At 35.8% G+C, this 23,997-nt stretch overlaps 1 protein-coding gene across 1 annotated transcript in view; it reads right to left on the bottom strand.

Annotated features, from left to right (window-relative positions):
• LOC111052708 (adenylate cyclase type 9) overlaps window positions 1-23,997 on the bottom strand; it is a 76,485-nt gene that overhangs the window by 37,134 nt on the left and 15,354 nt on the right. The window contains 7 exon segments of the mRNA XM_039422983.1: window positions 1,950-2,035; window positions 3,741-4,166; window positions 4,974-5,063; window positions 6,795-7,223; window positions 9,252-9,515; window positions 20,556-20,784; window positions 23,801-23,986. Of these exon segments, the coding sequence (XP_039278917.1) occupies window positions 1,950-2,035; window positions 3,741-4,166; window positions 4,974-5,063; window positions 6,795-7,223; window positions 9,252-9,515; window positions 20,556-20,784; window positions 23,801-23,986 (1,710 nt within the window).

Raw genomic sequence — 23,997 nt, 5'->3', positions numbered from 1 at the left:
AATTTAGAAGAACTTGAGAAAAAATGTAACCTACTATCTAACAGTTTAGCTCAATATTTTAATTCTATTTCCCTCTCAGTAAATTCAAAGAAAAGTCGACTTATAGATTTCAGCCTCAGACAAAATCATATAGAACCTAAATTATACATTGGCTGTGATCCTGTAGAAAATACAGACTCTGTTAATTTACTTGGTCTAGAGATAGATTCAAATTTTTATGGGATTTGCACATTGAAAAACTAATTAATTCTGTGAGTAAGGGGCTGTTTGTTTTGAGAAATATGGTGAGATTAGTGCCCGTATCAGTCTCAAAAATGGTTTATTTTGCCTTATTTTATTCACATGTGTCATATGGTATAGAGTTGTGGGGTGGTTGTGCTAATATACACTTCCAAAAATATTCAGGCTTCAAAAAAGAGCAATACGTTACCTGGCTGGCCTCAGTTTCAATGATTCGTGTAGAGATGCTTTTGTAGACTTGAAAATTCTAACACTCCCATCAGTTTACATATATAAACTCTTGATTTTCACACATAGAAACATTTCCACATTCAAAACACAGGCTGATTCACATAACTACAACACAAGGGGGAAAAATAGACTAGCCATACAAACACAGATTGAAAATCTATGAGAAACTACCAACCTATCTAGGAGCAAAGTTACATAATAAATTACCCCCTGAATTGCAAACCTTGTCTGACATTAAAAAATTCAAGAGAGATTTGTACACTCTTCTCATTTCCAAGGCGGTGTATAGCTTGGAAGAATTTAACAGTTTTATGTCTTGACTAGTTTATAATTAAAAGTAGGCTAAATACTGTGTAGTCTAGAGTTTTAAGAATTGTTGACATTTTGTAATATGTATTTGTATTGCTGCTTGTGACGATATTCAACTGTATAATGTTCACATTTGCTGTGTTGAATAAAGAAATATTATTATTATTATTATTATTATCAATTCCTGCTTTATAGTATCATAGACTAGCTTACCCGGCGAACTTCGTACAGCCAAAAAGTCATTAAATCTCATGGTGAATCATGAAATTTATCTGACAATCAATATTTTCATTTACATCTCAATACGGACTTCCTATGTGCTTAGTCATGCAGCATTTATTATTCCGAAAACATATTCTTCTCAATCAATTGGTAATAATATCTATCAGTAGTGTTGAATTAAGAAAAGTAGATAGATTAAATCAGTGTTTCAAAGATGAGTTTGGTGCTTTCATAGTTGTTGATTGTCAATAGATGGTCCAGGAAATATGCGATGTACGATGAATTACACAGAATTCCATATTCTTTACATCTTCCATTTTAGGATGAATATAAGCTGAGCTAAACGCAAAAAAAATTAATTTACTCTGTCATTCTTCAGTAATTGATGAATGCAATATGAACAACACTCTTTCATGAGATGAATAATTTTTCCAACATTTTCCAGTTTCTCAATGATAGGGGAGTGATAATTATTTGTATAGGTCTTCTGAGGAACGATTATCTACAGCTGGTTCCGTACCAATTAACTACACTTACTTCAACTCCAAACTACCGTTTTAATACCAGTACACAATTCATCACAAGGTGACGTGTTTATTACACAGCTGGTAACTTTAGATGCTAAATAATTATTATCGGTAGACGCTCGGCCCAAAATTTCGAAAACATAGGTCTGTAAAAACGATTAATAAATAATTATTATTAGCCCCCCCTATTGAAATTTCTGGCCAGAAACCATCCCCAATATTCACACAACATATCCCCAAAGTTTCATGCCGTTCTGTCAAGTAGTTTTTGAGTATGTAGGGAAGAAACAAACAAACTAACACACAAACAGACATTTATTTTTATATAAAGAGATTTAGAATTGACAAACATGTGGATGAATGTAAAAACATCAAAGAATATAAAAGAATGAATGATGAAAGTATAATAGATTCACTGACCTCGGGTGAAGGTGTTCTGAGCCTTGACAGTGAACCGGAGTCATTCAACTTGTGTGCAGCTTCTATGCTAGCTTGATCAACGTCAGCTAAAAATAAAAATGTGAAATCATAAGTCTCATACCTTTAATTAATTTATTTAAACATTCATAGATACAATATCATTCTCAACTTATTATGAATGATTGGGGAAAAACAATAGGCTCAAAGCCCAAATCTGTTCGTCTCCCAAATTTTGATAAAAAAAAGGCTAAAAATAGGTTATGTTTAATCACTTCAGACGTTTTAATTTGATCTACACATAAGAGAAAAACTTGATAAGAAATTCAACTTGACGCATTTCACTCATTCATTCAATCGTATGGTCCCGATGCCAACATCAGCCTTGAAATTCTTTTCAGGAAATAAAAATCAGGTCTTGAACCTCGTCTCCAAAACATAAAAAGTCAGTGTCAGACCTAGCCTAAAAAATGAAAATACTCAGTCCTTCTTCCAGAGTCACTCACAATTCTATTCTTAGCTGCTTTAACCAGTCTACAGCTCTGTTTGTGGCTTCATGCAGCTCTCTTAGGTCTCCCTAAAATGAATGGATAAGCATTCAGCAGTTATGTGGCTAATTGTTTGTGTTACGCATTCACTGATAAATCTTTGAAACAATTATTGTGTATTTATTATATATTTAGCGTTATTATTTGAGGATTGTTTGAAGAAAATGAGTGATATATTTTAAAGGAGGATAACAGCCTTAATTCCACTTTAGTATGAGAATGTGTTTTATTTTCATTTTTATAGAGTAAATGTGTCTTGCTCTTGTATTTGTTCGTCATGCATGTTGTGTCAACAGACTTTGAACGAAAAAAGATGATTGACAGTAGCTTCTAACATACTATGTGCCGTTGCACAAAAGCCGGTTAAATTTTAACCGTGATTAATTCCACGAGAACCAATAAGAGGTCTTATCAAAAAGGCTTCTTTGGTTAGTTCTCATGAATTAATCACAGTTAAAATATAATCAGCTTTTGTGCAACCGGGCCTAAGCCGTTGCAGTCGCTATGGAGCGTTGGAACGTACAACATCGTGTGTTCGCTGTCGAGCAGTTTTTTTCAGATACAATGAATCTGTAGTCACATTGCAACTTCTTTCCGTCAATATTTTAGAGTTGGACGTCGAGGTGCAGTGCCTGATCGAATCACTGTACTCCGAAGGGTGGCAGCTTTTAGAAGTACTGGTTCTGTGATGAGAAAGAAACTACCTGGTCTTCCCCGTTCAGTTCGTACTCCGGAAAATGTAGACTGAGTCAGTGTCGTCTAGTCGATAGTCCAGAACTAGTAACAACTGCCGTTCTTACTCGGTCTACATTTTTCGGAGTACGAACTGAACGGGGAAAACCACGTGGTTTCTTTCTCATCACAGAACCAGTACTTCAAAAGCTGCCACTCTTCGGAGTACAGTGATTCGATCAGGCACTGCACCTCGACGTCCAACTCTAAAATATTGACGAAAAAGAAGTTGCACTGTGACTAGACATTCATTGTTTCTTAAAAAACTTCTCGACAGCGAACACACGATGTTGTACGTTCCAAAGTTCCATAGCGACTGCAAAGACATAGTATGGGCCGTCTGCGAACATTCGTTCAAGGGCAATACCCCCTCCCGTCGCCGAGTACTAGAGGTTCGAAAAACATGCGTTTCCTCTGCACCAACTTGTATTATAGAATTGTATTGATTGTGAAATTATTGAATGATATTAATTGATAATATTGTGTATTTTTTTAGGAACAAATAATCACTCACCAGTAGCGAGCTTTGAGTACTTGCAGTCAACCGTTGGGTCCCGGGCGAGCGCCGTTTGACAACACCATCGACTGTCGCTTGTCGCCCTCGGCGTCAACGACGACAAACACGCTAGGCAGCGACGACGCCTTGCTACTGTCGCCCGACGCCAGCAGCGACGACGAGCGACACCGCGGCGACTTGCGTTTCGGTCGCTCGGCAAGCGTCTGCGAGTAGCAGAGCGCCTCGGCCAACGAGGAGCGCTGATGTGGACGGAGAGGGGAATTGCGGTGGGCGTGGTGGGGGTAGAGGGCCGGGAACAGACAACGGGCACGAGAGGGGGAAGGGAGGCGGCAACTGTGAAAGGGGGCGTGGCTTCCACCCTCTCCTCCGCCCGCTGCAGTTGCCACTCGTCTCGGCGACACCGCACAAAGTACGTTTTCAAATCTGTACCAAAACAACAACAGTTATTTTCAAATCAAACTTACTGCCAAATCAATTAACACATTTACATACATGAAAAAAGACTCAATTCCACACATGTGATAATCCATAATATAATAAGGAAAGAATTGGCTTATACACGAACGAGATGCGTCATTTGTGAATTCCCTATCCCGTACGTGTGTGTATAAGCCAGTACTTTCCTTCATTACATTATTGATAACTAGCTGGCCCGGCGAACTTCGTACCGCCAAATAGTTAATGCATCTCATGACAAACTTTAGCTGGATGCACACCTTAGGAGGCGCGATGCGGCATTTTGCATCCAGGTGCTCCTGCTTATATTGGTTTGAATGGAAGAACTCCCACACACTGAACCGGAAATGGCGTGGAACGGTGTGATAAGGGAATCTCCATAAGATCAACACTTTGTATCACCAAGCCGCGCCTCCTCAGGTGTGCTTAGTCTTAGCTTAATCAAATGCACTATATTTTTATGAAAATTATCCAATAATCAGTATTTTATAACTCAACATGGACTTCCTATATGCTTGGTTAGTTGTACTGCAGTTTGTATTTTTAGATAAAGTTGAATGCAGCTTGCTGGGAAATTGAATGGCATATCTACTTGCTGCTGATTTTCTCGTGCATATTCTAAATTTACAGCATTTCGAGTTCTACGACCCAAGTTTGGACGTCGTTCGCACCGCGGCATTATTATTAGTATTAAAATTTTTGTGAATCATGTGGATGAATGTAAAAACATCAAAGAATATAAAAGAATGAATGATGAAAGTATAATAAATTCACTGACCTCGGGTGAAGGTGTTCTGAGCCTTGACAGTGAACCGGAGTCATTCAACTTGTGTGCAGCTTCTATGCTAGCTTGATCAACGTCAGCTAAAAATAAAAATGTGAAATCATAAGTCACATACCTTTAATTAATTTATTTAAACATTCATAGATACAATATCATTCTCAACTTATTATGAATGATTGGGGAAAAACAATAGGCTCAAAGCCCAAATCTGTTCGTCTCCCATATTTTGATAAAAAAAGGCGAAAAATAGGTTATGTTTAATCACTTCAGACGTTTTAATTTGATCTACACATAAGAGAAAAACTTGATACGAAATTCAACTTGACGCATTTCACTCATTCATTCAATCGTATGGTCCCGATGCCAACATCAGCCTTGAAATTCTTTTCAGGAAATAAAAATCAGGTCTTGAACCTCGTCTCCAAAACATAAAATGTCAGTGTCAGACCTAGCCTAAAAAATGAAAATACTCAGTCCTTCTTCCAGAGTCACTCACAATTCTATTCTTAGCTGCTTTAACCAGTCTACAGCTCTGTTTGTGGCTTCATGCAGCTCTCTTAGGTCTCCCTAAAATGAATGGATGAGCATTCAGCAGTTATGTGGCTCATTGTTTGTGTTACGCATTCACTGATAAATCTTTGAAACAATTATTGTGTATTTATTATATATTTAGCGTTATTATTTGACGATTGTTTGAAGAAAATGAGTGATATATTTTAAAGGAGGATAACAGCCTTAAATCCTTCAATTCACTTTAGTATGAGAATGTGTTTTATTTTCATTTTTATAGAGTAAATGTGTCTTGCTCTTGTATTTGTTCGTCATGCATGTTGTGTCAACAGACTTTGAACGAAAAAAGATGATTGACAGCAGCTTCTAACATACTATGTGCCGGTTGCACAAAAGCCGGTTAAATTTTAACCGTGATTAATTCCACGAGAACCAATAAGAGGTCTTATCAAAAAGGCCTTCTTTGGTTAGTTCTCATGAATTTAATCACAGTTAAAATGTAATCAGCTTTTGTGCAACCGGGCCTAAGCCGTTGCAGTCGCTATGGAGCGTTGGAACGTACAACATCGTGTGTTCGCTGTCGAGCAGTTTTTTTCAGATACAATGAATCTGTAGTCACATTGCAACTTCTTTTCCGTCAATATTTTAGAGTTGGACGTCGAGGTGCAGTGCCTGATCGAATCACTGTACTCCGAAGGGTGGCAGCTTTTAGAAGTACTGGTTCTGTGATGAGAAATAGACCACCTGGTCTTCCCCGTTCAGTTCGTACTCCGGAAAATGTAGACTGAGTCAGTGTCGTCTAGTCGATAGTCCAGAACTAGTAACAACTGCCGTTCTTACTCGGTCTACATTTTTCGGAGTACGAACTGAACGGGGAAAACCACGTGGTTTCTTTCTCATCACAGAACCAGTACTTCAAAAAGCTGCCACTCTTCGGAGTACAGTAATTCGATCAGGCACTGCACCTCGACGTCCAACTCTAAAATATTGACGAAAAAGAAGTTGCACTGTGACTAGACATTCATTGTTTCTTAAAAAACTTCTCGACAGCGAACACACGATGTTGTACGTTCCAACGTTCCATAGCGACTGCAAAGACATAGTATGGGCCGTCTGCGAACATTCGTTCAAGGGCAATACCCCCTCCCGTCGCCGAGTACTAGAGGTTCGAAAAACATGCGTTTCCTCTGCACCAACTTGTATTATAGATGACATTATAGAATTGTATTGATTGTGAAATTATTGAATGATATTAAATTGATAATATTGTGTATTTTTTTAGGAAACAAATAATCACTCACCAGTAGCGAGCTTTGAGTACTTGCAGTCAACCGTTGGGTTCCCGGGCGAGCGCCGTTTGACAAACACCATCGACTGTCGCTTGTCGCCCTCGGCGTCAACGACGACAAACACGCTAGGCAGCGACGACGCCTTGCTACTGTCGCCCGACGCCAGCAGCGACGGCGAGCGACACCGCGGCGACTTGCGTTTCGGTCGCTCGGCAAGCGTCTGCGAGTAGCAGAGCGCCTCGGCCAACGAGGAGCGCTTGATGTGGACGGAGAGGGGAATTGCGGTGGGCGTGGTGGGGGTAGAGGGCCGGGAACAGACAACGGGCACGAGAGGGGGAAGGGAGGCGGCAACTGTGAAAGGGGGCGTGGCTTCCACCCTCTCCTCCGCCCGCTGCAGTTGCCACTCGTCTCGGCGACACCGCACAAAGTACGTTTTCAAATCTGTAACCAAAACAACAACATTTATTTTCAAATCAAACTTACTGCCAAATCAATTAACAACATTTACATACATGAAAACAAGACTCAATTCCACACATGTGATAATCCATAATATAATAAAGGAAAGAATTGGCTTATACACGAACGAGATGCGTCATTTATGAATTCCCTATCCCGTACGTGTGTGTATAAGCCAGTACTTTCCTTCATTATATTATTGATAACTAGCTGGCCCGGCGAACTTCGTACCGCCAAATAGTTAATGCATCTCATGACAAACTTTAGCTGGATGCACACCTTAGGAGGCGCGATGCGGCATTTTGCATCCAGGTGCTCCTTGCTTATATTGGTTTGAATGGAAGAACTCACACACACTGAACCGGAAATGGCGTGGAACGGTGTGATAGGGGAATCTCCATAAGATCAACACTTTGTATCACCAAGCCGCGCCTCCTCAGGTGTGCTTAGTCTTAGCTTAATCAAATGCACTATATTTTTATGAAAATTATCCAATAATCAGTATTTTATAACTCAACATGGACTTTCCTATATGCTTGGTTAGTTGTACTGCAGTTTGTATTTTTAGATAAAGTTGAATGCAGCTTGCTGGGAAATTGAATGGCATATCTACTTGCTGCTGATTTTCTCGTGCATATTCTAAATTTACAGCATTTCGAGTTCTACGACCCAAGTTTGGACGTCGTTCGCACCGCGGCATTATTATTAGTATTAAAATTTTGTGAATCAGTAGAAAGAAAAAATAGAAAAAACACTTTTTTGGACTCAGGGGACCTTGAAACGTATAGAAATTTAGAAATTGGGGTACCTTAATTTTTACTTTCCTTGCCCTATTACCATAGGTAAGGAAAGTATTGCTTTCCGAAAAAAATAAGGTACCCCAATGTGTAAATTTCTATACGTTTCAAGGTCCCCTGAGTCCAAAAAAGAGGTTTTAGGGTATTGGTCTGTATGTGTGTGTGTGTATGAGTGTATGTGCGTCTGTGTGCACGATATCTCATCTCCCAATCAACGGAATGACTTGAAATATGGAACGTAAGGTCCTTACAATTTAAGGATCCGACACGAACAATTTCGATCAAATGCGATTCAAGATGGCGGCTAAAATGGCGAAAATGTTGTCAAAAACAGGGTTTTCGCGATTTTCTCGAAAATGGCTCCAACGATTTTGATTAAATTCATACCTAAAATAGTTATTGATAAGCTATATCAACTGCCACAAGTCCCATATCTGTAAAAATTTCAGGAGCTCCGCCCCATCTATGCAAAGTTTGATTTTAGATTTCCAATTATCTGGTCTCAGATATAATTTAAACAAAAATTTTCTAATGGAAAAGATTGAACATTAAAATCTCTACAATATTAATGTCCAGTAAAATTTTCACCTAAAATTGAAAATAAGCTCGAAATTCGAGAAAATGTGATTATCCAATTGCAAACTGTTGATTCTATTAAATGATTCATTATGAAGAGGTAGTATGTCTCCAGCGTTATTGTCCTGTCACCAGCTGGCTCAGATCTTTGTTTATAAGTAGACTTGAGATGCGCGGGAACACTAGCGTCAGTTGATCAATTTTCATAACGGCAAGGAAAGTTGTGTGAGTGCGCCACACCAGATTTTTTTCGGAAAGCAATACTTTCCTTACCTATGGTAATAGGGCAAGGAAAGTAATAAAAACAGATCTACCGACGGCTGTTGGATGACGCAATGATTATAACAGCTGATTTTTATTTCTGTGTGTGGCCAGCTCACAAATCTTCTTCCATAAGGGTTACATGTAAACTTTGAAGGACCGTAGGAAAGAGTCCTGAAGTCTGATTATGAACTTGATAGGCCATAAACCTGCTCCTGAACATAACAAACACAACTAAACAAAAATCATCAAATTCGGTGCACACATAAAAAAATTATTGAATGTCAAAATTTGAGGCTCGATTTTTATCTATACAGATATGTTAATCGTTCATGTTTTTGACCAGTTATCAATAGGTGATTGGATGACGACTAACCTTCAACTAAAGGCCCGTCTTCGAGCAGGTAGCGGTCGCCGAGGAACGCCCTGGTGGCCTGCGACAAATGCACCCGCCCCGGCTGTCCGGTCGACTCCATTTTGTTGGCCAACCTTACGTCATTGCTCCACACGTCGAACTTGACCCGTCTGCTGCCCACTATGCCGCACAGCACAGTGCCCGTATGCACGCCCACGCGCATGTTCACCCCCGCACCCTCCTCACCCCGTTCACGCTCGAACTCCCCTATCGCCACTATCATTTCTGCACAAACAATTTGCAAAGCGTTTCAATACAAGTACACAGAATCCAACAATGCACAATATACAATAGTAATAAATTATTATAATGTTTCAATAATGAGGACCAAGTTATAATGGCAGTGGAGAAAGATAGGAGAACAACGTTGCCGATCCTCTGTCTTGTGTAATATTACATTTTTTTCTCACATTGGAATCGAATCTTCAATTCGAGATCTATGAAACTTTATAGTAAATCAGAGTCATCAATAGACGGACAAACTTTTCGACGGAGAATTTTTATCGTAAATGATTGTTGCATTGTTCATGGTGTCACCGAGGCTGAGAAATAGATAAATAGTTTATTAAATAGAGAATATATATGAAAGTTAAAATAACAGTTTCAAAATAAAGTTTTATTGAGAACAGATGTAGAATGTGAATTCTAAACTTGTAATTTATAATTTTTTGGTGACGTGTCTGTAAAAATCGACACCGAACAAGGCGTTGGCTCTGTGACTTGTAACTTAGGTTTTTTCCTGTTCTGCTTCTCTAGAAAAATGGCTGGCTACGTGTGTTGTTGTAAATTTTGCTCTGAATCATTTTCGTTTATTAATGTTTTAAATTGAGTTTTGGACAATTTTTAGTGTTCTGTTTTGTTCATAATTTGCTATTTGTGTATTCAAGCCAATAGCCACTGTTTTTTCAACTGTAAACTAGATAAGTATTTTAGTTCGTAGTTACTCTAAAAAATTAAGCTTATAAGATATAGTTCTTTGTGTATTTGTATAAATTCATCTGAAGATTAATAATAATAATAATAATAATAATAATAATAATATAATAATAATAATTTTATTTCTCAATAAGCATTCATTACAAACACAACATTACTACAAGAATAATTATTCTATTGAGAAGACACTCCCGAGAAAATTCTATTTTGGGAGTTGCCATCAAAGTCCATTTGTATAATTTATTTGATGCAATCATTAAAAATAAATTAACTTAAACCATGAAATGTAAATATTCTAACAAAGAGCTTACAGTCGGAATTTTTACAAAAGTTATTAATATTTGAATAAAAAATGAAAGTGAATGATGGAGACAGTGCTACCTTATGTCTAGTAGAATATTGTAGTGTAAAACTGAAAGTTTTTTTTTTTCAGAGAATATGAAGAATGAGGTTATGACAATGAACATTAATCTATGTTGAAAATGAAAAGAGAGAGATGAATGATGAAAAGCGGCTCTGCCAGTTATTGTCAAAAACAAAAGCAAGCGTGAGAAGAAAGAAAAGAAAATAGCTCATTCCGTACCTTTCAAGCTTTTATTATTTAATTATAATTCTGTTTGTGTATTGTGGCTTATGGGTGCAATCTTAGCTTGTGAATTTAACTATTTTTTTTAAATAGGTCTTCGATCTCATCCATTGTTAACAGCCATTTTTTAATTTCTTTTTTGAGTTTATGATAGCATGTTTGCTTTCTTGCCACGATTGGTATGTTGTTGAATATTTTAGGGGCTACATAGGAATAAAATCTACGAAAGCATTCTTTGTTTGGTTTTGGGGGAAGTAGATTTCCCGCTGAACGGAGTCCACAAGTTTCCCGCCGTGGATTGACAAGGTGTCCACTCCTATTGTAAAAAGTTAGTAGAACCCTAGTGAGATAGTAGAATTGAATAAAGAAGTAGGTAGGGAGTTGTCTTCACTGATTATAAGTTAATTTGCTCTGAAAACTGGATTTCTCATTCATAGGCGATAGATCCATTCACAGTTTATCAAGAATCTATTTCATTGGAGCCGACAACCATCCTTAGGTTAATAGGTGTTAAATGCTATTCCAACCGATTAAGGAAAAATTGGTAGCACAGCAAATGTTACCCCTGTGGTGGGACCGAATTACAAAATAAATATGTCCCAAATGGTACACCATGAAATCCCTGGTTATGAAAAATTATTAGTAGGATAGATATCTTGATAGGTTGTGAATGGTTTGTTGCTGAGTGGGAAGTCGGTTCAAGAGAGATCAAGTTTTAATGAATAGATATCAGTGCATATTACAAAATGGCAAACATTAAAAATGATCTGAATCTTATAGCATTCTTAACACAAAAGTTTGATGATTTGAAACAAGATCAAAGTGCTAGGTTTGATGAGATGAAGCAAGAATTTGCTAGCATTAGACTAGAGCAGGTTAGTATAAACCTTCTATTGAAAAATGCACATGAAACATTGAGTGAAAATCATAAAGATGAAAGCAAATTGAAGCATGATAATAGTAGTGTTAAGATACAAGATCAACTCATTCAAGTTTCTGACAATGTAGGCCTAGTTACTGTTGTTAAAAAAGTCAACCCTAGTGAGATAGTAGAATTGAATAAAGAAGTAGGTAGGGAGTTGTCTTCACTGAAAGTCAACTATCATGAAAGTAATATTGCTACATTGAAGGTTAGGAAAACTATAAACAAAGTGAATGATTACATGAGACAGGTTTCTGTGGAGGTTAGGAACAATGTAAACAAAATGAATGTTGCTTTGAGTCAAGTTGATGAGTTCAACTTTCAACTGAGAATTGAAAAGGTGTATGCAATGCATTCTCAAGTGAACATGACTGACTTTTGTGAGCAAAATGGCTTTGTTAAAACAAATGAACCCATGAATAAAATCATGTTCTTGAAGAAAACAAAACACAAAGTCACCATTGATGTGTTAGTATTCAAAGGTTGTTTCAAGTTGCTTACTTACAAGATGATGACTGTGAATCACATGATGAAAGGGTATTCCCCAGCACACAATGATTAGGAATCCTGTGTTATGCCGGGTTTCAGAATAGCATAATCGCTACACAGTGTATGGTAAGAGTCCATAATTGTGTCTTTTTTCTTTCCTGTAGCCTATTTTTCTTGGCCCTTAATCTTTTCAATTTTCGATTCTTTCCTGTCTTTGTGATATTCAGTAAATTTCTTCTATGATGCATATCTTAACCAATCTTGTCCATAGTCATTTAAATTTGTATTCTTCTGAAATAATTTTGGAAGTTAAAATAGTAGCTTATTTTCCTAATCTTTAAATTGCTGATAAAACTTAACTTTTCTAAAATCTATCCATTGTAGTGTAAATAATTGTTTGCTTGCGGTATATTTTTCATCATGTATTACATATTTTAATCATGTCTATTTTTTTTCAGGTATTATATTAGGTAATTAGGTTTTTCAGAGCAATTTTGTCCCATGTTCTCATCTTTCATTGCATATTGTGCCATAAGCCATATGTAATTAGGTTATAGTTTTCTTCTGGGCTTTTAACCCATTTTGCATTTTATTTTTTCTTTGCTGTCCAATACTTGGATTTTTGGTAGACAAGTAGGTGTGATTCTTTTAGAGGTGTGGGCGTGAACCACATACGGCTGGACTCGATTATCTGACCTACTTGTTTGCGATATAAAAACCTTAAGACTGCAACATCAATGTTTGTAAAACCTTTTGCATACTTTTGTTTTTGTGGTCCGATACTAGAGTCTGCTATCACATTGCCTTACAGACATCTAGGAACTATCCACCCAGTCACAATAGTCAACATTTTTTCCTTCACCAGTTGTTTTTGTGGGAGTGATAGCTCACAATTATAACAAATTAGAGTCATACTTGGAATTTACAAAATTCCATAGTAGTATATTTTATTAAATATACTTCCTCATGAAAGTTCAGTACTGACATGTAGGATAGGCTCTAATTAATCTTTCTCTTCTTTGTATTGTTTTAGGGAATTTATTTACCCAGTTTTCTTTTTCTCTTTTTGTATTTTTTAGGGAACTTATTTACCCATTATTCATCTTGATCATCTTTGTATTATAATCTTGAAATGTTGTACTTATTATACAGTCTTTAATTATAAATTATGTTATGATAATAAATAAACTTCAAAATTTGAAAGTATTAATGAATTCTGTAGCCATATATATGTGATGTATTAATGAAAGTTAGCTTGAATAATAATGTTTTCATTGAATAAAAACGTTTTGTTATATTATTAATTGAAATAAGTTTTTGTGATTGATATTTTTTTTTCAAATTTTAAAACTGTTTGTTCTATAAATTTTGATATGATTGATTATCGTTTGAAATGGATGCTGGAGTGTATGTAGAATTTTTAGTGGGGTTTGTTGATTAGAATTTTGCTGGTATGTGATTGTTTTTTGAGATGGAAACCCATTATTGCCTAAAGAAGGAATAACAGAGGTTATGACTTAGAGAGGCAGTAATGAGATAATATTTTTGTGTTGATTAATAATGTTGATTGCCATAGATGCAAAATAATGATTAATAATGTTGATTGCCATAGATGCAGATTACTTATGAATATTGATTGCCTTTGAAGCAAAATATTATTGATGTTTTGAATGGTTTCTTGTTTAATGATTGATAGTAAAGTTTTGTCATGAAATGTAGTTTGTGTTTAGAACATTGAAGAGTCGAAATAAACTATAGTATCCAACAAACGATGATTAACAATATTAAATAATTTGCTTTTTATACAATTTTTGAACAAAATTAAAACTAAATAATTTTGAAACCCTGAATGATAAATCATAAATGTGAAATGAACTTGCTATAAATGCTATAAATGAAATGTTATACTGAATGATAATGAAATGCAGATATATTATGAAATGATTGTGAATAGAAGACCAATTGTCTGAAATTATTGAAATATATATTGAAATTAATTTTTGTTGTGATGATCTGATGTTTTTTACAATTTTGATAATGATACAGGGTGTTATGAAATTCTATTTCTATTTTGAAGAATGGATTAAATTTTGATAATTGAACAGTGAATAGATGAAAATGAATTTTTTTTAAATTATCATTGATATGTCCATATTTCACAATTTATGTATTGCTGACTGTATAATAAGATGTTAACAAATTTCAATTTCATATATATTTAAAAATAATTTTCATGTGTATTAGATTGTATTGATAGCCTAATCAAGATTTTCTTCTTAGTTTATAAGCATTTTAAGATAACAGGTACAGCACAGACATTAACATTGAAATAGTTATCATGTGAATCTCGAAATCAGCAACAAGTGAACGCCATGAAGAGTGTTAAGAACATTTGGGTGATTTTCGAACTAGTGTGACATAACTACGCCAATATCTACACCAATAACTACGCCAAAATCTACGCTGATGCCTACACTAATAACTACGCCAATATCAACACTAATAACTACGCCAAAATGCCAAAATCTACGCCGATGCCTGTGCTGATGCCAATGCCTGCGCCAATGCCAAAATCTGCGCCAATGCTGATGCCAACGCCAATAACTATGCCAAAATCAATGCTGATGCCTACACTAATAACTACGCCAATATCAACACTAATAACTACGCCAAAATCTACGCCGATGCTTGTGCTGATGTCAATGCCTGCGCCAATGCCAATAGCTACGCCAATGCCTGCGCCAATGTCAAAATCTGTGCCAATGCTGATGCCAATGCCAATAGCTACGCCAATGCCTGCGCCAATGCTGATGCCAACACCAAAATCAACGCCGATGCCTGCGCCAATGCTGATACCAATGCCTATGCCTGCGCCAATGCTGATGCCAATGCCAAAATCAAAGCCGACACCAAAGCATACGCCAATAGCATTGCCAATGCTTATTGCTGACTTTGTATCTCAAACTTCAACACTACTATATTACCTGGAGGTAATTGCCATCCATGTTCACATTCACAACTTTGAATTCAGAATAACAGTCACAGTATCATGAAAGAATTGATTCAAAAATCCTCTCCTAAATTATTCCTGTATGCAGAACTCTAAACCTTGAAAGCTGAAAATATCAAAAAACCAAACCTTACCTAAATTAATCCTCACCTAAATTAATCCTGTATGCAGCGTCTATCTCTTTTCCAAAAAACGAATTACATTGTCATTTCAAGCCTGAAATGTACATTGTATAATTACAAATATGATACAAAATTTATGTGACTCTGTATTGAATTTGGAATGCAGCCGTCTACTACAAACATGAAGCAATGCTAACTGAGATGTCACCTGTATCGAGTTTGATATGCATCAGTCGACTACAAGTATCAGCCCAACACTACGTGCATCCAGATCAGCCCAACACTAACGTCATCACATTGAGTCACACTTAACTGAAAATCATACTGAGTGCCTTAACGGACTGTTTTCCAAAATGTGCATCAATAAATCAACCGCGTCAATAGTGAAAGAAATGAACATTTTTTGATTTATTGAAATTTTATGTGAAAATTAAATGTAACAATTCATCAATTCATTTAAAAAAAAAATAATAATAATAAAATAATAAATTTTTCATTCAACATACTAATTTTTTTATGCAATAAAAATTAAATTTTTCTATCTATTAAATTTATGTGCAATTTCAAAAAACTATTCTTTACATATTAAACTTTCTGTTGAGATATTTTCCTTTAAATTATAAAACTAAATCAAAAGTAATATTGATATTCTATATTTTGAAATATTGTTTGGAAACATAACAAACGCTATTGATGAATTTTTATAATAATTTTCAATATTATTGGATGACATGTAATGTTTTTCTAGAAAAAATTGTTACTGTTCTCGAATTTAATTTTCAACAATTTTCTTTAGGGTCAATGTAATTTTTTTTTTTTAATTTTCAAACAGTAAAATTTTTTTTATGTCAAGAGGGGGGTATTTGTAATATTACATTTTTTTCTCACATTGGAATCGAATCTTCAATTCGAGATCTATGAAACTTTATAGTAAATATCAGAGTCATCAATAGACGGACAAACTTTTCGACGGAGAATTTTTTATCGTAAATGATTGTTGCATTGTTCATGGTGTCACCGAGGCTGAGAAATAGATAAATAGTTTATTTAAATAGAGAATATATATGAAAGTTTAAAATAACAGTTTCAAAATAAAGTTTTATTGAGAACAGATGTAGAATGTGAATTCTAAACTTGTAATTTATAATTTTTTGGTGACGTGTCTGTAAAAATCGACACCGAACAAGGCGTTGGCTCTGTGACTTGTAACTTAGGTTTTTTCCTGTTCTGCTTCTCTAGAAAAATGGCTGGCTACGTGTGTTGTTGTAAAATTTTGCTCTGAATCATTTTCGTTTATTAATGTTTTAAATTGAGTTTTGGACAATTTTTAGTGTTCTGTTTTGTTCATAATTTGCTATTTGTGTATTCAAGCCAATAGCCACTGTTTTTTCAACTGTAAACTAGATAAGTATTTTAGTTCGTAGTTACTCTAAAAAATTAAGCTTATAAGATATAGTTCTTTGTGTATTTGTATAAATTCATCTGAAGATTATAAGTTAATTTGCTCTGAAAACTGGATTTCTCATTCATAGGCGATAGATCCATTCACAGTTTATCAAGAATCTATTTCATTGGAGCCGACAACCATCCTTAGGTTAATAGGTGTTAAATGCTATTCCAACCGATTAAGGAAAAATTGGTAGCACGGCACTTGTTAATGCCTTCTATAGATGGTAGCTGATACAGGTTTATTGAAGTAATTGACCGAGCGAAGTGAGGTCTAAGAATCAAGTTGACAGTTTGGTATTTCTCTTAATGTTCAAATGTTTGAATGTTTAAATGTTTTTATGTTGCGCATTTACGGCGAAACGCGGTAATAGATTTTCATGAAATTTGACAGGTATGTTCCTTTTTTAATTGCGCGTCGACGTATATACAAGGTTTTTTGGAAATTTTGCAATTCAAGGATAATATAAAAGGAAAAAGGAGCCTCCTTCATACGCCAATATTAGAGTAACAATCAGACTATAGAATTATTCATCATAAATCAGCTGACAAGTGATTACACAGATGTGTGGAGAAGCCAGTCTATTGCTGTATTTCCATAAGGTCTATAGTTTCAATCAGGTACTTGTGGATGAGAATACTGCGTGAGGTCTACTGTTCACAGAACTACTAGTATTAACTGTTTATTCTCGTTTGAAATAATCAATTATATTTCATTAAGCAAGAAATTATATTTTTCATAAGTAAGATATGAAATATTTTGTTAATTAATGATTAATTCTACATTGTTAGAAGAAAATCTAGCAACAGAGCTAAGCGAGAAAGATATAGCGCTATCCCCTTCGTTGAATGATAGACAAAGATAGCAATACCATTGCTAATCAAACACTGCCATTATAACGTGGACCTCACTATAGAAAAAGTATAGTTCAGATTGGAATGATTGTATAAACCATAGAAAGAAGATAGATAGCATAAGAAGATATCCCAGATATGATATTCCAGAAGATGTATCCCAGAAGATATTCCAGATATGGTATAGGTAGTTTATATTTCAAATTTCAAGTCGTTATTGAAATTTCCGAGAAATGTGCACAATCCAGTACATTCCATGGAATATCTCAGAAGTTATTGTAATATCTCAATGACTATTGGCTAAATAACGTTTTGGTCGCACCACAAAGTTATAGGTTGGTCAAATTAATCTCTTTTTACATTTTATTTCAAGTCCAATGCAACTGATTTCAAGTTGGTATTTTAAATGGTTATTGAGATATTTCGAAAAACTTGCACAATTAAATAAAATTCATTGGATATCTCAGTAATTATTGTAATATCTCAATAGCCATTGGTTGAATAAATGTTTGGTGGCATCATCAAGTTATAAGTTGGTCGAATCTATTGTAAAATTAGATTTGGAGTCCAATGGAACCGGATTCAAGTTGATATCTTCATTGGTTATTGAGGTATTTCGAAAAATGTGTACAATTCAGTACATCTTATGGAATATTCCAGAAGTTTATAATAAGTTCTACCATAGAGGAAAGATAGCATAAGAAAATATCCCATGGAATAGATAGTTTATGCTCAAAATTTCAAGACGATTTTTGGTAACTCAAGCCGAATACTATCGACAGAGACAAGCAATATAGCAGATTATGCTGCATATATAAGCAATTATGTTGCAATATAATAAGCTTATGCTTATCCTTTCTCTATACTATCGACTCCTGTCTATTATTACTGTGTTGGCAGGTGAGAGTGTATGAACGTCACAGTATGAGAGACTACCAGCATCACATTACTCCAAAAAGAAGAAATACTAACTTTTACAGGCGTTTTTATATTGGCGGCGGACGAGTCAGCAGGGCAGAAAGATCTACGATTGGCTTGTAATCAGCTGATTGGGTTGGCTTTCGGAAATCAGCTGATATCAGCCAATCGGAGAGCTTCCTGCCTGCCGACTAGTCTGCCGCCAGTGCAAAAACACTTCATGTGTCTCCTTTCAAGACTTTCTCAATTGATTATTGTAAATTATTATTTCATTTTATCACGACACTATTTACATTGTATGAAGGCTATGTTGAATAAAGAACTATTTTATTTGATTTGATTTTGAAGTTAATAGAAATGTACAATCTGCGTCCTGTAGCTTTGCCTCAGTTACTTTGAAGCGGCATATAGGAAAGGTAATGTTAGCGAGGTAATATTCACGGCTTTGCAAAAACATCAGGCTTCAGAGACACTAGATCCCTAGATGAAGGAAGCTCCCTACACAAAGGGATTCTTCATGAATGAGAGAGCTGCAAAGTATCACCAACAATGGATAGAGCATGTTGAACGAATGTCAGCTGATAGGCTGTGTTGTGCTAAAAGGACGTAACTCCAAAAAACTCCTTGATGTTTCGGATGCAACACGTTGCTTTCGAGAAGATACAGAAGAGCTTCTGTTGCTTATGGAAAGATACATTAAAGCGCCTTGTTGACCGAGCGAAGTGAGGTCTAAGATTCAAGTCGACGGTTTTGCATTTCTCTTTATGCTTATATGTTCGTTTATATTTATGTTTAAATGTTCCGCATTTACAGCGAAACGCAGCAATTGATTTTTATGAAATTTGACAGGCATGTTCCTTTTTGAATTTCGCGTCGACGTATACATGTTTTTTTGAAATTTTGCATTTTAAGGATAATACAAAAGGAAAATGAAAGAATTATTAATCATAAATCAGCTGTCGAGTGGATTATTAAATGCAAATAATATCCCAATGTAACTTGGTAAAAAAATCAGCTGTCGTGTGGACTATTAATTGCATGCGTCATTGCATGCATTTCCATGTACTATCAATTGCATGCAATTAACTGAAAGTAACATAATAAATATTTTTTCTCTCGACCTTTCTCTGCTTTCAACTCGGGCTGACCTGTTGCCTGTATGTCTTGGTGGAGATAAGCTTTTGATGTTAGAATTTTTGATACACCAACCTCAACAGCTATTAGCTGTTTTAACACCGATATCTCGCCGACACGACATACAGACAGGATTTACTCTGATGGACAGTATAAGAGGAGGCTGTGGTTGCGCGAGGACTACTGTTCACAGAACTACAACTGTATCTTTTCGGATGCAACACGTTGCTTTTGAGAAGATACAGAAGAGCATCTGTTGCTAATGGAAAGATACATTAAACTTTTCGTGTATCATTTCGGATGCAGCACGTTGCTTTTGAGAAAATAAAAAAAGGGCATCTGTTGCTTATGGAAAGATGATTTTTCAAAAATGTTGGATGTTTTTGAATGGGTAGTATTGTAGTCTATAGTGAGGTCCACGTTATAATGGCAATGTTTGATTACCGTTTGGTATTGCTATCCTTGCTATAGCGATATTTCTTCCTCGCTTTGCTCTGTTGCCAGATCGCCTTTCAACAATGTAGAAATGATAATTAATCAAGAAAATACTTCAGTGTTTATTATGAAAATTCATTATGAAATTATTGAAAAATATAATTTTTTGCTTAATGAAATACTGTATAATTGATTATTTCAAACGAGAATGAACAGTTAATATTACTTAAGAATAAACCTGTATCGACTACCATCTATAGAAGGCATTGACATGACAGAGGATCGGCAAAATTGTTCTTGTATCTTTCTCCACTGCCATTATAAAGTGGAGCTCACTATAGTCTAGTGGCCTTCCGCCGATAGGCAAAGCTACAGGAGCCGGACTGTAAGACAGGTAGTTGGACGAACTCACTGAGTCCCATCTCGATGCAACAGACGGCGTGATCAGGGCGTGGCTCGGGACAGCCGGCCACACAGTAGTAGCAGTCGCCCAGCGTGGATATCTTCTCGCAGCCAGTGGCCGCACACACGTCGTCGAAGCGCTCGAACAGGTCGTTGAGCAGAGCCACCAACTCGGCGGCCGTCTTGCTCGAGCTCATCCGCGTGAACCCCACTATATCCGCGAACAGGATACTCACGTTCTGCAAAACACAAACATTATTACAAAATAATTTTTCCTCCACCTACTGTCTAAAGTACTTACTTTACTCCCTGAAACCTAATGCTAAAGTGTCACTTTTTCGCTCTCGGTAGTAAAAAACGGAAAAACTAGGGAGTAAAAGTGACTCCATTTAAATAACATGGGGAGCATCTCTATCTTGAAACTTACATTGTAATAGGTTAGAAGGTCTAAGCTCAGATGAAAAAGCATAATAGAGGTGTCTGTCATTGAGTCAACTGAATTCAATACCACAACCAGAAATTTGATTAACTCATGAAATATATGTTTGTATGATAATTATTATATTCTTAATATTAGTAGACGATAAAAATTTATACAATTTTTAAAATATTTTATTCTATTCAAAATACCAGCCAACAAATATTTTTGATCTGCAATTCAAATCTGAACCGCGTGATCTGGAGTCAGCCATTTTTGGTAGCTGCTCAGCTGATATAATTGTTACAACTTTTGCCGATAGATAGCGCAATCGGCAGTGCCAATCAGACGACCGGTTTTTAGGTTTTAGATTTAGGTTATGTTGTTAGGAATCATTGTCACCAATACGTAAGTTATTAGAATGATTTTATTTGCAGTTTCTATAAAAAAATGTAGATGGAGGAAAAATGTTGTGTACATCACGAGCGAAAAATACTTTTTCTCCCTCAGGAAAATTGCTGCCCTCGGCTTCGCCTCGGGCTTCAAACTTTTTCCCACAGGGAGAAAAAGTCGTACTTTTCACTCTAGATATACAAATAACTATTTTTATTCGTAAAATGACACTTAAAAATTGCTTGAAAGCTGAAACTGGTATAGTTATAATGAGGTATTACAATAATATAAATGTGACAAATATACTCAAGTTGAAAAGTCAGTACCTGATTGACCGAACGTAGTGAGGTCTATGTTTCAACTTGATTTGCTTTTGTCTGTCTGTATGTAACACGATTACGGCCAAACGCGTTGATAGAATTCGATAAGATTTGGCAGAAATATTCCTTTTTCAACTGCGTGTCGATGTATACACAAGGTTTTTTGAAATTTCGCATTTTTAATGATAATATGAAATGAAAAGGAATTCCTCCATACTCTGATATCACTATATAAATAGTTTACTTTGAAGATAGGATCAATCAGACTATAGAATTATTCATAATCAATCAGCTGACAAGTGGATTATTCATTGCATGCATTACACAGATGTACTATAGTCTGGCCGTGTCTGTTTCTATAAGGTAGGGTTTCAATATTTTCTATGATGCGTGCCCATCAGTATCAATAATCTCACATTTGAAAAACAAAATCAATAAGTGATTGAATATAAAATAGAAAATGATTAAATTAACTGGATAATGCCGAAGAAATTATAATATTCATGATTGAAAAAAATTTATTTCAAAATAGTTGAGAAATATTTGACCGAGCGAAGTGAGGTCTAAGATTCAAGTCGACGGTTTGGCATTCCTCTTAATGTTTAAATGTTTATATGTTGCGCATTTACGGCGAAACGCGGTAATATATTTTCATGAAATTTGAGAGGTATGTTCCTTTTTTGATTGCGCGTCGACGTATATACAAGGTTTTTGGAAATTTTGCATTTCAAGGATAATATAAAAGGAAAACGCCAATATTAGAGTAAAAATCAGACTATAGAATTATTCAACATAAAATCAGCTGAAAAGTGATTACACAGATATGTGGAGAAGCCAGTCTATTGCTGTATTTCCATAAGGTCTACTATAGTTTCAATCAGGTACTTGTAGATCAGAATACTGCGTGAGGTCTACTGTACACAGAACTACTAGTTTTATCAGATGTAAAGATTATCACGAAACTGGATAAATCAACATATGGGATACAAATTCAAACGTGAACTGAGTTTATTAACATAAGTGAGTTTTTGATCTTGGAGAAAACAACAGTTTTTAAGAGTAAATTATGATTCAATTGAATCAACTAGAACAGGTGACATCAGATATTTGTGGATGAGAAAACTGCGTGAGGTCTACTGTTCACAGAGCTACTAGTTAACTTTGGCTTGTTAACTTTCCCTTTCCAACTCCGCACCGTTGGCAAATTGTTTTCATGTTATGAATAAAAATAATTAGATACCAGTCTATAATGATTGAATAATGAATTTCGAAAACTGAGCTTCATTTTTTGTTGATTAATTATTATTTATACATTGTTAAGAGACGATCTGGCAACATTGCAGAGCGAGAAAGAGATAGCGCTATCAGCTTTGTTGAATTATAGACAAGGATAGCAACACCGACGTTAATTAAATACTGCTATTATAACGTGAACCTCACTATAGTGTTTGTTTGAGATTTAATATTTTGTTAATCAATTATAGCTACATTGTTTTAAAACGATCTGGCAACATTGCAGAGCTAGAAAAGGATAGCGCTATCTGCTTTGTCGAATGATAGACAAGGATAGCAACACCGATGTTGATCAAATACTGCCATTATAACGAGTATCTCACTATAGAATAAAATGATGAGGGTGGAAATAAATTGGAAGTTGCATTTTTTCAAATGCTAATTAATGAATAATTACGAAAACTTCCAATTAAATGCTGTAAATCACCCCGAAGACTTCTGCTACTATAATTCATTTTGAAAGACTTCTGCTTTTCGTTTAATAAAATTATTAATTAATTAGCATTTGAACAAATGCAACTTCTAATTTATTTCCATCTGTAGACTATCTGGCCGCTATGGCTTTGTATAAAATGAGCACTGCTATCCAGAGATTGTCAGTTTGGTGTAAGGGTAAGCATTCCTGACCGGTAATTAGGAGGTACCTGGTTCCATTCCCGGGCTGGCAAATAATTTTTGTATAGTAGCGCTCATCGAATTTCCATCAAGTTGTTTACCCTGTTGTCAATACTTGTAGTAGCAGAAGTCTTCGGGGTGATTTAAAGCATTTAATTGGGATTTTCGTTTAATAATTATTATAAAATGATGAGGAGTTGGGCAGAGCAGACTGACCTCCATCTGCATCATATTGAACGGCCGGAACAGAGAGTGTATGTCACTGGAGTCGGACTCAGAATCGCATTCGGTGTCGGACGAGTCGGACTCAGTACCGACCGAGTCGTCCCTCGACCGCCGACTCTCCCGACGGCTGCGCCCCGCTTCCGACATCAACCAAGCCGCTACCTTTGGAGGCATCACCTGAACGAATC

This window comes from Nilaparvata lugens, chromosome 3, assembly GCF_014356525.2.
Source record: "Nilaparvata lugens isolate BPH chromosome 3, ASM1435652v1, whole genome shotgun sequence".
Taxonomy (NCBI): Eukaryota; Metazoa; Arthropoda; class Insecta; order Hemiptera; family Delphacidae; genus Nilaparvata; species Nilaparvata lugens.
This window is presented reverse-complemented; position numbering and strand designations above follow the sequence as displayed.